Source organism: Mytilus californianus, unplaced genomic scaffold, assembly GCF_021869535.1.
Source record: "Mytilus californianus isolate M0D057914Y unplaced genomic scaffold, xbMytCali1.0.p SCAF_10, whole genome shotgun sequence".
Classification (NCBI taxonomy): domain Eukaryota; kingdom Metazoa; phylum Mollusca; class Bivalvia; order Mytilida; family Mytilidae; genus Mytilus; species Mytilus californianus.
The window spans coordinates 37,986,187-38,002,691 of record NW_026262582.1 but is presented as its reverse complement, the minus strand read 5'-3'; the positions used below and the strand labels follow the sequence as shown (position 1 = coordinate 38,002,691).

Below are 16,505 nucleotides of genomic sequence, written 5' to 3'. Positions count from 1 at the left end.
TAAAATTATAATCCTTTTTTGTACTATGAAATATTTCTAAATTGTGTCAGCTATTTAATAAGAACTCATATTCTGATATCTGTATGGAGATATTCCTGAAATCACAATAATTACTTATTGATATTGATAATTTCTGTAATTATACCCCCGCTTTAAAAAAGGGGGGGGGGGGTATACTGTTTTACCTCTGTCTGTCCATCCGTCAGTCCGTCAGTCTATCTGTCCGTCCAATGAATATTTTCGTCTCATTTTTCTCAGGAACTACTTGACAAGGATTTCTGAAATTTGGTTTCAGGGTTTATATAAGTAAGTTACACCGTGTGATGCATTATCAGATTCATCACTCAACAACTTCCTGTTTACCAAACACTTGTATTATTTTACACATGATAGCCAAGTTGAAAATTTTCGTCACATTTTTCTCCTGAAATACTTGACAAGGATTTCTGAAATTTGGTTGCAGGGTTTATATAAGTCAGCTATACTGTGTGATGCGTTTTCAGATTCATCACTCAACAACTTCCTGTTAACTGAAATATTTCGGCAGGGGTATCATCAGTGAGCAGTAGCACACAGTTTTACTTGTTTTTGTCCATTTTTCAAAAATTGCATATATTAATGCACACAATAATTTGTGAATTTACAATACTGTATAAAAGTACGGTTGATTTGCTGGATAAAGTGAGAAATAATTATGCTCTATGATACATATTTACAAGTAGATTCTATTTAGACTTCTTTATCAGCAGCTATTTTCACACAAAATCAAATGTGTAAAATTACTTGTAAGTCATGAATATTTCAGTATAACTTACAATCAATTTTAATCGTAAGATTTTTTGTGAAAAGAGTTGCAAATGGGAAAGCATTCTCACACTAAAGAAGAAAAGAATTTTTATCAAGTCCTCTTCAAAATTAAGAAAAGAATTACACAAAATCAGACAATGTATGTGCACCTTCTTGAAACATAATTTTTCATTAAACTCTGTTTGGTGAACCAACGCCTGTGTTAATCATTTTGATAGAGTCCCTGAAGTGGATACCTTGGTATGCAGGGTTGTCAAATTATGCAAATGAATGCAACATTTAAATAATACTCAAAATTGACAACAACACTTCAAATGGTCTGCAATTCTATTTGCTATGGTCTACATGTTTCGCCTGTACAATTTTTCATTGTTCAAAACAAAATTACTATTTATTTAATATATGATTTAATACTATTTTTCAGACAACTTAAGAAGTGTGCGAGTACCTAATACTACAATGTCCAGATCACGACAGTATTCCTACAACATATCAAGAGGTGGCAACGGATATAGGTCATCGTCATTTGTCTGAACATGTGATTACAAATAAAGTGACTTTTCCAGATTAAGTTGGCAATATATTTGTCATATGATCATTGATAACTGTGATAGTAACCGCAACATTTAGTTGATAAAATAACTAAAAACGGAGTTATAGTCTGCAAAGAAATGTTGAAAATTGAAGAGAATTGGAATTCCTGTACTTCTTTTGTTTAGTAGCATCCAAGACATTTAGAGTGGAACTTTTGAATTTCACCAACCAAGATAATTCATCGAATAAAATCAAACTGCATTTTGAAAAAAATGGAAATCTTTTGTTTTTTCAGCATCCGAAACATTCCAATAATTGATGGTAAAAAAAAAGTTTCTGTGGAAAGAATTGGAAATTTTGTAAATTTGCTTTTAGCATTCCAAACATTTGATTCAGTGAAAAATCTCATTTCCCGCACAGATACTGTTGAAAACAGAAAAATCCTGTGTGTCGGATTAAATTATGAATGTTACACATATTTTATCAGCAAATGATATTTTTATCTACAGCACAGTATTGGTGGTGCACTCAGATACATATTTTTTTTAATTATAATTATAGATAGAAAAAAGTGGAATAATTACTTTCATAAACTTCAAGCACCTGAAAAAGTCTAATCTTTTGCACATGCATCTATTTGCATAGATTGTTCATGAAAAAAAAAAAAATTTTGTGAATAAAAAGAAATTTAGGAGATAGAATTTTGAAAATCTACTTGAGTTATCTCCCCTAAAATGGCTAAGTAGACAATTTGATTAGAACAAACACAAATATTTGGTATTTGATAAATCAGTCTGAATAATGCAATAGATCATTTATTTTTCTTTATTCCAATAAATAGTCTAACCATTAATTGCAAATCTGTCTCAAAACTTACAGATTTAAGCAAAGAACTAGACCTATCGTGAACTGCTATTTTACAATCCAAGATGGCGGAATACAGTTAATCTACCTTAAAAGTGTGCTGATGACATGAGACAATTTTTAAGCATGACCTTGTGAACTTAGAGGGGGGAGCTACTGAAGCCCCCATTATGTTTTGCTAGTGCGTGTTACCAGGTGATTTTATTGCAGTTTTAGTCAAAATGCTACAGATATTAAATTATTATGTTTGTTATTATTTAAATTGATAATCTATTTTGAAGATTGTTACAGGTATTTAAGCATAGACATATTTTTGTTCAATTGTAGCTGTTATAAGATATTTTACACCTGCAAATTATAGTTAAATGCTCACACAAAAGATGTTTATTTACATGCATTTACATGTCAATACAGTTCTCCTTACATATACATTTATCTGTGTTAATGGTTGAAAAATAATGTAAACCTTTAAAACACTAAAACATTTTATTGCCATGATATAACTTTTTGCCCTTATAAGATGTAAAGCAAAAATCAATCAATCAATCAAAAGTTTTAAAAAGAAAAAATATGAAATATCTAAGATTGTAATGAACATATTCAAATATTTTCATCTAACAATTTAAATTGGTAGGAAAAATACTGTTGCTAAGTTCAAATGAACATTTTCAATATAACAGCAAAAACTGTAAAATGTAAGAGATCAGGGTGCAGGTGAACGTGGGATCAGTTAAGAATGATAATCCATAAGTATTTTATTGGTATAAAAATCTCAATACCATGGCAACAGTATTTTCCTTCAGGAAAGTTATTCATTATAAAATGATCTTTAAACAATTAGGTTTAATGTCCTGTGATGTTTTGGAGTTCAAGATGTTCAAGGTACTTAAAAAAGAACCTTACTGAAATTAAGTTGTTGGAATTGAATTATTATGTTTAGGGTTTTTTTTGTTATCATTAATTGTTGCCATATTGATATATTTATATAACCTGTGAAACAATTTTGTCATCTGAAATCACCAACTGTTTCTACTTATCCATTTTATGTATTTGTTGTCATAACAGGTTTTCTCAAAATATGCAGAATATGTTAATATTGATGCCAAGGTTCTTACAAACGTAAGAAATTGGAAATGTTTGTGTACATGCTGTATCAGTAAGGTGTATTCAAATAATTTGTTTCTCAGAAAATACCCCCATATTTATTTTTTTTTTTTATTTTTTGAGAGTTTTATTTTTATTGTACTGTCAATTTCATATTTGATTTTTACACTGTATTTAGAGATATGCAAAATAGCAATTTTTTTTTTCTTTCATCTGTAAAATGTGGTATTAAATTAAAATTGGGTACATTTAGACTTATCAAGTGCAAAACTATTAATTTATTATTTTTCTTCAAAAAAGTTAAAATATACCCCTTAAACAAACAAAAAAACTTAAAAAGGTCTTTGAAACAGATTTTTATTTGAATCGCCTAAAATTGTTTTATATGAGCATTTTGTGATATGTAATTTTAGTCTTTCAAATTTAATGTAAATATAGATAACCAATTTTACAATATGTCAATTTTGACATTAAAATATGCTACAATGATATTATTTATTGTTCTTATATTTAAAATGAAACCACATATGTCACTATGAGCTAGGGGGCTTATGTGGTTGAGTACTCTAAATAGTTCATTTACTGTGATCACAAGCCTTTCCACTATGAGGTTATGTGTTTGAACCCGCCCTTGACAGGTGTGTTTTCTCTGGATGCTCTGGCTTCCTCGACCAATAAACACTGGCCACTATGATGTAGCCAACAGAGCTGAAAGTGGTGTTAGACACCAACAAGCAATCACTATGAGCTGGTATAGAAACTACCTGCCTTTTCACATTAATTATTAAAAGTTTTTATCAAACTTATCACTTGCCATAATTTATTCTTAAAAGAGAGTGAAAGATACCAAAGGGATATTCAAACTCATAATTCTAAAACAAACTGACAATGCCATGGCAAAAATGAAAAACGATCAAAACACAACATAGAAAACTAAAGACTGAGCAACATGAACCCCACCAAAATCCGGGGGTGATCTAAGGTGCTCCAGAAGGCTGGACAGATTCAAATTATGTCTTTCTACAGTATACACATAAAATAAGAAAATACAGAGTATACAGCATCCAAAGGAAACAGAAATATATCAAGTAGTCAACATATAATCTTTAAACAAGAGCCACATGTTTTAATGCTCCTGCTTAGGTGACAGGGGGTTGCATTAAGTGTTACCCTTGACCTTCCGTCTTTCCGTCCGTCCCATTTTCATTTCAAAGCTTGAGCCGGGGCATTTGTGTCCTCAAACATATTCTTCTACTATCATGCCCCCGCGGTAGGGGACGGTGGCATAAAGTGTTGCAAAGCTTGAGTGGGGGCATTAGTGTCCTTAGACACATTCTTCTTTTATTTTGCAATATGCCTAGCTCTAACCCCATCCCACTCCTTGTCTACAAAATTATTGAATAAATTAAAGACAGACTATTAAGATCTGTCATCACCACCAAATTCCGCATGTGACAATAAAATATTAATATACAACAAAAGAGGAAAAATGATTGGGATTGTGACTTCGGAAGACCTTGGACATGTTGCCAGATTCAACTGGATGTTTAAGATCTAAAGCCCCCTTTAATCTCGAAAAAGATGTCTCACAATGGAAGGTACATAACAGACTACAGCACAATCTTAACAGTGTCATAACAGAAAAAAGATAAACAAACAAGAATATGAGTCCGTATAGGACACCATTCCTGGCTCGCAATATCTCAAAATAAATAAAAGTTTCAAGCTAGAATTGGACTAAAGAGTTATTATTTGGCCTATTATATGGCAAAAGTAGGAAAAGGTTTCAAACCTGTGAAAATGTGTATTTTTTAAATATTTACCTTCCACTCAACAGTGACTGGAATATTGTCTTGCTGGTTTTTTTAATGTGTGAATTCTGTAATATATGGTACAAATTACATCTATAGTGTATGTGAATTCCGTAACATGTACAAATTACATCTATAGTGTGTGTGAATTCCGTAACATATGGTACAAATTACATCTATAGTGTGTGTGATTTCCGTAACATATGGTACAAATTACATCTATAGCATGTGTGAATTCCGTAACATATGGTACAAATTACATCTATAGTGTGTGTGATTTCCGTAACATGTACAAATTACATCTATAGTGTGTGGGAATTCCGTAACATATGGTACAAATTACATCTATAGTGTGTGTGAATTTCGTAACATATGGTACAAATTACATCTATAGTGTGTTTGATTTCCGTAACATATGGTACAAATTACATCTAAAGTGTGTGTGATTTCCGTAACATATGGTACAAATTACATCTATAGCATGTGTGAATTCCGTAACATATGGTACAAATTACATCTATAGTGTGTGTGAATTCCGTAACATATGGTACAAATAACATCTATAGTGTGTGTGATTTCCGTAACATATGGTACAAATTACATCTATAGCATGTGTGAATTCCGTAACATATGGTACAAATTACATCTATAGTGTGTGATTTCCGTAACATGTACAATTTACATCTATAGTGTGTTGGAATTCCGTAACATATGGTACAAATTACATCTATAGTGTGTGTGAATTCCGTAACATATGGTACAAATTACATCTATAGTGTGTGTGATTTCCGTAACATATGGTACAAATTACATCTATAGCATGTGTGAATTCCGTAACATATGGTAAAAATTACATCTATAGTGTGTGTGATTTCCGTAACATGTACAAATTACATCTATAGTATGTGGGAATTCCGTAACATATGGTACAAATTACATCTATAGTGTGTGGGAATTCCGTAACATATGGTACAAATTACATCTATAGCATGTGTGAATTCCGTAACATATAGTACAAATTACATCTAAAGTGTGTGTGAATTCCGTAACATATGGTACAAATTACATCTAGAGTGTGTGTGAATTCCGTAACATATGGTATAAATTACATCTAAAGTGTGTGTGAATTCCGTAACATATGGTACAAATTACATCTATAGTGTGTGTGAATTCCGTAACATATGGTACAAATTACATCTAGAGTGTGTGTGAATTCCGTAACATATGGTATAAATTACATCTAAAGTGTGTGTGAATTCCGTAACATATGGTACAAATTACATCTATAGTGTGTGTGAATTCCGTAACATATGGTTCAAATTACATCTAAAGTGTGTGTGAATTCCGTAACATATGGTACAAATTACATCTATAGTGTGTGTGAATTCCGTAACATATGGTACAAATTACATCTAAAGTGCGTGTGAATTCCGTAAAATATGGTACAAATTACATCTATAGTGTGTGTGAATTCCGTAACATACGGTACAAATTACATCTAAAGTGTGTGTGAATTCCGTAACATATGGTACAAATTACATCTAAAGTGTGTGTGAATTCCGTAACATATGGTACAAATTACATCTATAGTGTGTATGAATTCCGTAACATGGTACAAATTACTTCTATAGTGTGTGTGAATTCCGTAACATATGGTACAAATTACATCTATAGTGTGAGTGAATTCCGTAACATATGGTACAAATTAAATCTATAGTGTGTGAATTCCGTGACATATGGTACAAATTACATCTATAGTGTGTGTGAATTCCGTAACATATGGTACAAATTACATCTAGAGTGTGTGTGAATTCCGTAACATATGGTACAAATTACATCTAGAGTGTGTGAATTCCGTAACATATGGTACAAATTACATCTAAAGTGTGTGTGAATTCCGTAACATATGGTACAAATTACATCTAGAGTGTGTGTGAATTCCGTAACATATGGTACAAATTACATCTAGAGTGTGTGAATTCCGTAACATATGGTACAAATTACATCTATAGTGTGTGTGAATTCCGTAACATATGGTACAAATTACATCTATAGTGTGTGAATTCCGTAACATGGCACAAATTACATCTATAGTGTGTGTGAATTCCGTAACATATGGTACAAATTACATCTATAGTGTGTATGAATTCCGTAACATATGGTACGAATTACATCTAAATTCCGTAACATATGGTACAAATTACATCTATAGTGTGTGTGAATTCCGAAACATATGGTACAAATTACATCTAAAGTGTGTGTGAATTCCGTAACATATGGTACACATTACATCTAAAGTGTGTGTGAATTCCGTAACATATGGTACAAATTACATCTATAATGTGTTAATTCCGTAACATGGTACAAATTACATCTATAGTGTGTGTGAATTCCGTAACATATGGTACAAATTACATCTAGAGTGTGTATGAATTCCGTAACATATGGTACAAATTACATCTATAGTGTGTGAATTCCGTAACATATGGTACAAATTACATCTATAGTGTGTGTGAATTCCGTAACATATGGTACACATTACATCTATAGTGTGTGAATTCCGTAACATGGCACAAATTACATCTATAGTGTGTGTGAATTCCGTAACATATGGTACAAATTACATCTATAGTGTGTATGAATTCCGTAACATATGGTACAAATTACATCTATAGCATGTTTGAATTCCGTAACATATGGTACAAATTACATCTATAGTGTGTGTGAATTCCATAACATATGGTACAAATTACATCTATAGTGTGTTTGAATTCAGTAACATATGGTACAAATTACATCTATAGTGTGTATGAATTCCGTAACATGGTACAAATTACATCTATAGTGTGTGTGAATTCCGTAACATATGGTACAAATTACATCTATAATGTGAGTGAATTCCGTAACATATGGTACAAATTACATCTATAGTGTGTGAATTCCGTAACATATGGTACAAATTACATCTATAGTGTGTGTCAATTCCGTAACATATGGTACAAATTACATCTATAGTGTGTGTGAATTCCGTAACATATGGTACAAATTACATCTATAGTGTGTGAATTCCGTAACATATGGTACAAATTACATCTATAGTGTGTGAGAATTCCGTAACATATGGTACAAATTACATCTATAGTGTGTTAATTCCGTAACATGGTACAAATTACATCTAAAGTGTGTGTGAATTCCGTAACATATGGTACAAATTACATCTAGAGTGTGTATGAATTCCGTAACATATGGTACAAATTACATCTATAGTGTGTGAATTCCGTAACATATGGTACAAATTACATCTATAGTGTGTGTGAATTCCGTAACATATGGTACACATTACATCTATAGTGTGTGAATTCCGTAACATGGCAGAAATTACATCTATAGTGTGTGTGAATTTCGTAACATATGGTACAAATTACATCTATAGTGTGTATGAATTCCGTAACATATGGTACAAATTACATCTAAAGTGTGTGTGAATTCCGTAACATATGGTACAAATTACATCTATAGTGTGTGTGAATTCCGTAACATATGGTACAAATTACATCTAAAGTGTGTGTGAATTCCGTAACATATGGTACAAATTACATATATAGTGTGTGTGAATTCCGTAACATATGGTACAAATTACATCTAAAGTGTGTGTGAATTCCGTAATATATGGTACAAATTATATCTATAGTGCAATATATTGATTTTGAAATTATCCATGGTATTACATACGGACGTTCGAAAAACAGCAAAACAATATTCCAGCCACTTTTAAGCGGAAAGGTAAATAAGTATTGTCTATTTTAAACATGATAAACAAGCTCGCAAAAACATGTAAACTATTTTGAAATCCGTCAAACATATATGGGTCATTTTCAAAAAATGTTGAATTTTGAAATTGCAAAATTGATTTAAAGTTACTTATTCAAACAACCCTCGTCATAAGCAAATCAAAACAAACAGTACTTATAGAACAACATATAAAAAGATGCAATCTTGATAATGTCATGCAAGAATATATTGAAACATTTTTTGATAGGTGGTGCAATACTTTGTCTCTCCTGTTACCATGTTCAAAAGAAATTTCGGGTTATTTAGAAAAGGTTTCGATAAAATTTTAAGATTGTTTTTCGTAGCCAATAAGATGGTTTTCAAGAGTAAAAACTTCTATATATATTCATTCTGTGAAATAATAGATTATTTGCCAATTTTCCATGTTGTACTGAAAAATGCCTCTAAAAATTGGTTTTCAAAGGTTATAAAAATAACCACCAGTAATGCAAGTCTAAGATAGCAATTCATAATGTTCAGCATTTGTTCTCTCTTTCAAATAAATCCAACATCAAGTAAATCCCTCGCACGTTGGTTTTTTTTTGTCTTTATTTTATTGGTAACAGGAACGTACGTTAATGATATATCACTATATTAAGTTCTATCCTGTTACCTTTTTGTCTATCCTGTTACCGATAGCAGTATTGCACCTGCAAATGCTAAATTGCGAAGATTAAGACGTTATAACCTTTAGATGAGTTCAAACAACGAAACATTTCATTATGTGTGCAACTATATGTTATTATAAACTTTTTAAAGACGTTTCTGTCTACTATTGTCTATCCTGTTACTGTAACCATAGCAACCATAGTAGCAGGAAAGACATAACAGGATAGACAAATTTCTTCATTTTTGAATGCTGGTGTGAAATAACTACTCCCTTTGCTGAAGTGATAATGTTTTTCTGTTGTGATTTTGGTTTCCAACACGTTATTACGCTTTTTGCAAGTATAATATTGGTGTAAGTAATCAATATGTTGGTAACAGCATAGACATGACAAAAAAGTACCCACTATTTTTTTTCACTAAATGTCTTGAAATTTCTTTTCTCTATACTGTTATACAAGAAACGTGCTGTGTTAAATGTTTAGGTTACTTTGCGTTTTTGAAATCAACACTGACTAGTTCAATATTCATAGGGAGAACAATTTAACGGCTGATTTAAGTAGCGGTAACAGGATGGACACGAACTTCATGTACGCTAATTGAATTTAGTTTGTAGAAAAAATGTTACATATAATAATAAAGAAGCTACGATTTTTCACCAGAGTTATTATTTACGTTCTAAAAAAGTCCCGTTTGCAGATATCAAGGCGATCAGAAAATAGGAAAAAAATCAGTTGAAATGTGTTACTCGGACACTGTACGCACATAAATTACGCAAAAATCGGACTTAAATATATTCTAATCTTATCAAAATAGATCTAAATCGTGTTTATCATTAATGTTCTGACTCATAAATCCTACAAACTTTCATACAAACACTTCAAGACAACTGCATTTTCCATTAGAAATAAAAATTTTAGCATGGGTGTACTGAAAATTCGACATGTTTTGAAAATGACCCATATATGCAACCAATGTATTACCAACTTTAGCTAAGAACTAAGAAGTCAATTATCGTCAGTTAGGATGTTTTATAATGTTATACATAGTAAATAATCAGTGGAATATCCAGTGAACGAAAACAAAAGAAAATTCACTCTTCTTATGATAGAGTCGAGAAAGTCAATAATAAAACAATACCGATGACGATACTGATCAAAAGTTATTTCTGATTAATAATTGTACATTTCAAAGAAACTATTTGTTAAACTGTGTTATTAGAAATATACATGCAAATACACGATGTTTTATATTCAGTATTAATCAAGATAATTGCTTTAGAAGCTTGTGAAACTGAAATTTAAAAACTGCCAATCTTTGCTGCATATCGATAAAAAAATTGGAAAAAATCATGTATATACAAAATCGAAAGATCTTTCGGGTCACCAATTTTCTGAGTGTTCCAAAAAGTCCTAGCATGTTACAATTTCCCGAAGTATGCTTATTTTTTCAAGATATAGAGCACACCGGTCTGCTCTTGTCACATGTACATTCAATAGAGAACTATTGTCTTTTCGTGAATATAAACAATTAAAACTCTGTCTGTGCAGCTTAAACAAATAAAGATAACTATTTTTATAAAGTAGGTACCTTTCTACTATTTTGTATACAATTTTAAGAAAAGGTCGTCTCGAGTTTTGTACAAGTATTTGCGGTCTTCTCGATCTATTTGCATTCAATGTTTACATCGAGATAAGGTCTGTTTGATTTTGCATAGTAACTTAATAATTTCAAAAGTGTCAATCCTTGCTGCATATCAATCGATTCCTTTGGAATGTTTTCCTCTGACTTTCTCTGATCTAGCTGTATATATATATATACGAATAATTAGCATGTTCCAGAGAGGTATACAGACATTAAAAAAATAAATTGAAGTTGGTACTCCAGGAATTTATTCGCATAGTAACATTTTAAACCAATTCTACTTCAAGCATCTATAGCTTGCTGTACTCGTCGTTTGTTAAGGAGGAAAATGACAACATTGAGTGGAAGTTTTGTTTTTATTTCAATTTATTTCAATGTTTACTATTTATCAGAACGTTTTTCCTTGAATCCATAATTGATAGCGTCCTTGCTAAAATTGGACAAACATTGAGAAGATCTAGTTTTCAGTGTTTACAGGGGAGGTAATATTTTGTCACTAGATTTCCCACTGTAATGCTTCAAGTTGGACGCAAATTACAATTATTTATTTACAAGGATGAAGACAGTATGAAGAAAATTTAAAAAAAAGCTATATATATAGAAACTCTTTAAAAGTTTACCACTAATTATAATTCTAAATCTTAATATACAGACACCGTAATCTTTTTACTTTCATTATTTACTTAACTACATGTATTTGAGGGGAAATCATTTGATATTCTGGGGCTGGGGCAGGGGCAGGAGGATTTTCGTCTGTTGCTACAAATGATAATTCTTTCCCACGGGAATTTATTTTCACTTTTGTACACAATTATTTCCTGCGTTTTGCGTCGGAGAATATTCAAATCCATCCTGTCGTGAGGAAAGTTATTTATTTTCAGCCCTTACCAGGCCATTATATTCATTTTCAAAATCCTCTAGTTCCCCCTAATTACTTGAAATAATATAATACACAAAACGGTTGCTGTGAGAGCCTTTGAAGACGGATGATAGTATAGGTAAAAAGATGATTTCAAAGCAATCTTTCCCAAAAAAAACATAAACTGCATGATATTTGACAAAGCAATTTAAGGTAAAGGTCCGACAAATGTTCTTTAATATATGATTAAAGCCATTGTGTTCTGGTTTAATGGACAAAAGAGGCGTTATCATACCTTCTAGTTTAAGCACTATTGTTGTAAATGAAATAGAACTTTATCAATTTCGTGCGCCCGAAACGCTTTTCTGGATTTCACCTTCACCAGGAATGCTCAAACTTAAATATTTGAAAGCCACCTCAGACGGATGTTAAAACCTTAAACACATTAAGAGCTATATGACCAAAAGGGACATAAAATAGCCACATTCGTCTTAGGTCAACTTTGCCTGAGGGTGTTGGAACCTTAGTGTCTTAATAATCTCTTAATTTATCAGCAGAGAATTTTAAAAAATATAGTTAGATATTATGTCTGTACCGAAGCACCGACTTCTTAGTTGATGATACCCTTGAGGACTGACAGTCCACCAGCATTGGTATTTACGTAGTGCTAGAAAATAAAAATACCACTATATAAATTGTGTATGTCCGAAGCGCTTTTCTGGATTTACCTTCCGCATCAGGAACGTTTGAGTGCCAAGCATATATAAAACCTAACGACGTGAATTTGTAATTTTGCAAACAATAGGATTAACATATTTAAGTATCTGTTATTACAAAAAAGTATCTTTGAATGCTAATGATAGGATGGATGTTATGTGTTTATTTTTGTTATAAATGTACACATTATTTCAAACTCCAAATCGTCCCGAGCCTTAAAAGTTGGGGATAAACAGAAACTAACAATGGTCTGCCATGTTGACTGCTGTACCCCAATTTTTGACATTTTTACCAATTATGTCTGTTTGTTTTGTTCACACATTGTTGTCAATATAATGGAATTTTATGCGACTGTCATACAAGTTAGGGGTTTAGCTAGCTATAAAACCAGGTTTAAACCACCATTTTCTACATAAGGAAATTCCTGTACCAGGTCAGGAATATGACAGTTGTTTTCTACTCGTTTGCTCAGATGTGTTTGAGCTTTTGATTTTGTCATTTGATAAGGAACTACTTTCCGTTTTGAATTTTCCGTGGAGTTCTGTATTTTTGTTATTTTACTTTTTTCTGCCACGAACAGCAACTTATCCAAATACGAAACATGAACAATTTAAATAGATTTTCTCTGTAGCCCTTTACATTAATAGCATAGCATTAACTCTATCATCATTTATATTTTCGATAAACCATTCACAAACTTCAAAGTATTAATGCTAGACGATCGTTAATTGATTGGTTTTTAAAATTTGCAACGATTCCAAGAATTTCACTGTCATTCAAACTAAATACGAGACGTGAAAGCTAAAAGCAATTACTGCATTTATAGAAAGCCATTGTGAAGAACTATGCAATGCAATCTTTTCATCTTAGAAAACTTAATATTGTCAACGAATAATAAATATTTTCATCCGTTGTATCGATTACAGAGGCTCTAGATGTGTAGTAATTGACCAAGTATTGGGAATCGATGGAAATGGGTAGTGGAAATACGGAAGCTCTGTTGTGTGCTCATGTTTATCCCATTAAACTTTGACTTGAACGATACGGTCCTGTATCAATGCCGTGACCACTGTTTTATTTATGAATAAAACAACTGTTCTTGATTCGATATTTTGTTCAATAAATTCTTTGTTTATTTTCATTCACAATTGTGGTTCTTGCAGTTAATTTTCCAGTATCAATTACATATATATTGACATTTGTGCAGTGTAAATCTTTAACCAAAATAAATTAAAATATTTTCAGTAACTGCTCAGTATCCAGTACTTCGGTACTGGCAAACAAATACGGATATTGTTTAAATGATATAGGCTGTTATATAATTTTGGAACTCATTTAGAATTAAAGAACGTACCTCCCTCTTGCATAACTGTGATTTCTTGCCTAGGTTTGGCTAAAATTTCGGTCTTTTTTAATTTAACAGCTCTTCGACGTTTGCGTTAAGTTTTAGATTTTCAAATATTTCGGCTTCGATCATCACTTAAGAGACGTTAATTGTCGAAATGCGCTTTTGGTGCTATACAAGTGGCACCGTTAATGTTAAATTAGAAGTGAAAAGTCTTGGTTACCTTTTTTTCCAATTTGATTGTAAATTGTTTTGTTTTGGAAAAAACAGCTTCTCAATAAAAAAAATCTTTGTTTTATTGCTTTGTGAAAAGAAAGGCTTTGTGAAAGTGTAATGTGACAATTTCAACGCAATTACATTAAGGGAAACATGAATAGTCATTTTTCTCTCTCAAGCAATATACTCTATTGGTTACTGGTCTTCAAATAATAGTTGCATTCTAGCAACTTAAACCTAAGAGTGTCACACATGTTGTGTTTTCAATTGCGAAAGACTACATTAAAAAAGGGGGATATATAATAGCTTCTTTTTTTTTAATCAGTTGACAAATGTTCTCCTGTTTTTGCTTGTTTAATTTGTTTTACTTTCTTTTTTTTCAAATAACATTTAGTTTTATAGATTTGCAATTTTTAATTTGTACATGTCATTAAACTAAATAATGGCATTTAACAAGCTTAATGGGACATTAACCTAAGCTGATTGAGGGAAGTATCGCAGCACTAGTTAAGTAATTATTCTCCAACTTTAATGAAAACAGGAGTTGTTAAATCGTTGTACACACATCAAACTATGTCAACCACAAAAACAAACAAAAAAACAACAAATAACTCATTAAATAGGATAAAAAAATACAAACAAACAAAATTAATATACAAGCTTGGTAGGATAATTCAATGCTTAATATATTCTAGCAGCAAAACTTTGCCTATTCTTGTCAAGACAATATATCGTAAGAGTAAAAAAAACCAGCAAAAAATACATTGATTTGAACATATCGTAATGTGTGGGGCACATTATAAGGAAACACACTGATGGGCCAGGAAATTAGTAAATTTATACACGTTTCCAAGAAGCACAGTTAGCAATACATGATCTATTCCGCCTTGAGGTCCTCAAGGAATTATGGTAAATTGTATATCCCGTATGATATATCAATTTTTTTCACACTTTTAAGACTAGCTGGTGACGAATTCTATAATTGGATTATTAATCTCTTCAATCATGGTCAATGGAATGTTCAGTTCATAAAACCAACAGGAAACGTGTGCAAGTCTGCAAGGCTTCTTGAACTTATCATGTAAGTCTAACATGCTAGATATACATCACTGTGTGTCATGAGTTTATATTTCTATGCATTAAGTCGATGGCTTTTATGACGTTATTACAATTTCATACACGAAAGGCTGGTATCTTTTACAATTACCGGATTTGTAATAACATGAGCAACACGACGGGTGCCACATGTGGAGCAGAATCTACTTATACCCTTCCGGAGCACCTGAGATCACCCCCAGTTTTTGGTGGGGTTCGTGTTGCTTAGTCTTTAGTTTTCTATGCTGTGTCTTGTGTACTATTATTTGTCTGTTTGTCTTTTTATTTTCTAGCCATGGCGTTGTCAGTTTATTTTCGATCTATGAGTTTGACTGTCCCTCTGGTATCTTTCGCCCCTTTTTTACAAATAATTCTAGATATCTGAAAATTCATATGAACTTTAAGAAGATGTAGAGTAGACTGTAATGAGACAATGTCAAGGACGAACACCAAAAAGAGTTCTATAAGTCAGGATACGCTCCTCAACGCCTGACTCAGCCAAGTTTAGAACATATGTTATGATCCAAAATAATGCTATAAAGAATAACAACCTGAACAGTTAGGTTATATGGTTATTATAAAGAAGAAAAATGATTGCTTATAAGATGTTTGACTGGTTTTCTGCGAGCCTAACCAATACTTTCTTAAAATTTTCATAGAAATGTGTGTTGTTTTGTTTAAACTGGTATGTTAATGTGAGTTTAACTTAACATTTTAAAATATTGTTTGTACTATATTAATTATATTTCGTATTTTTGAAGTCATTAAAACAATCTTTTTTAAACTATGAGATGATTTTTAGCCGATGTTGAATAATGCGTATGAGTGTAGACGTGGTGTTAAACTGGGCGAAATTATTTTGGTCAATTATTTCAATAGTAAATAATTTTATTCATTCCATTATTTTAACCAAACTATTTAAATGTATATACAAGGAAGAACCAAAATCATCAGTAGCCTAAGTTCCTAAAATTTCGTCTGACCCACTGAACATTTTCAATACACAGAACCCTCATATCTGAATCTCTTATTCTTAAAGTTCAATCTGAGTTCAATTTTTATGCATTTATAT

At 31.6% G+C, this 16,505-nt stretch overlaps 1 protein-coding gene across 1 annotated transcript in view; it reads left to right on the top strand.

The window, feature by feature from the left end:
- LOC127718071 (inversin-like) overlaps window positions 1–3,800 on the top strand; it is a 94,243-nt gene extending 90,443 nt beyond the window's left edge. Inside the window, exon 25 of the mRNA XM_052223971.1 lies at window positions 1,232–3,800. Coding sequence (XP_052079931.1) covers window positions 1,232–1,259 — 28 coding nt within the window. The 3' untranslated portion in view covers window positions 1,260–3,800. The remainder of the gene's footprint in view (window positions 1–1,231) is intronic.
- Window positions 3,801–16,505: the final 12,705 nt, after the last annotated feature.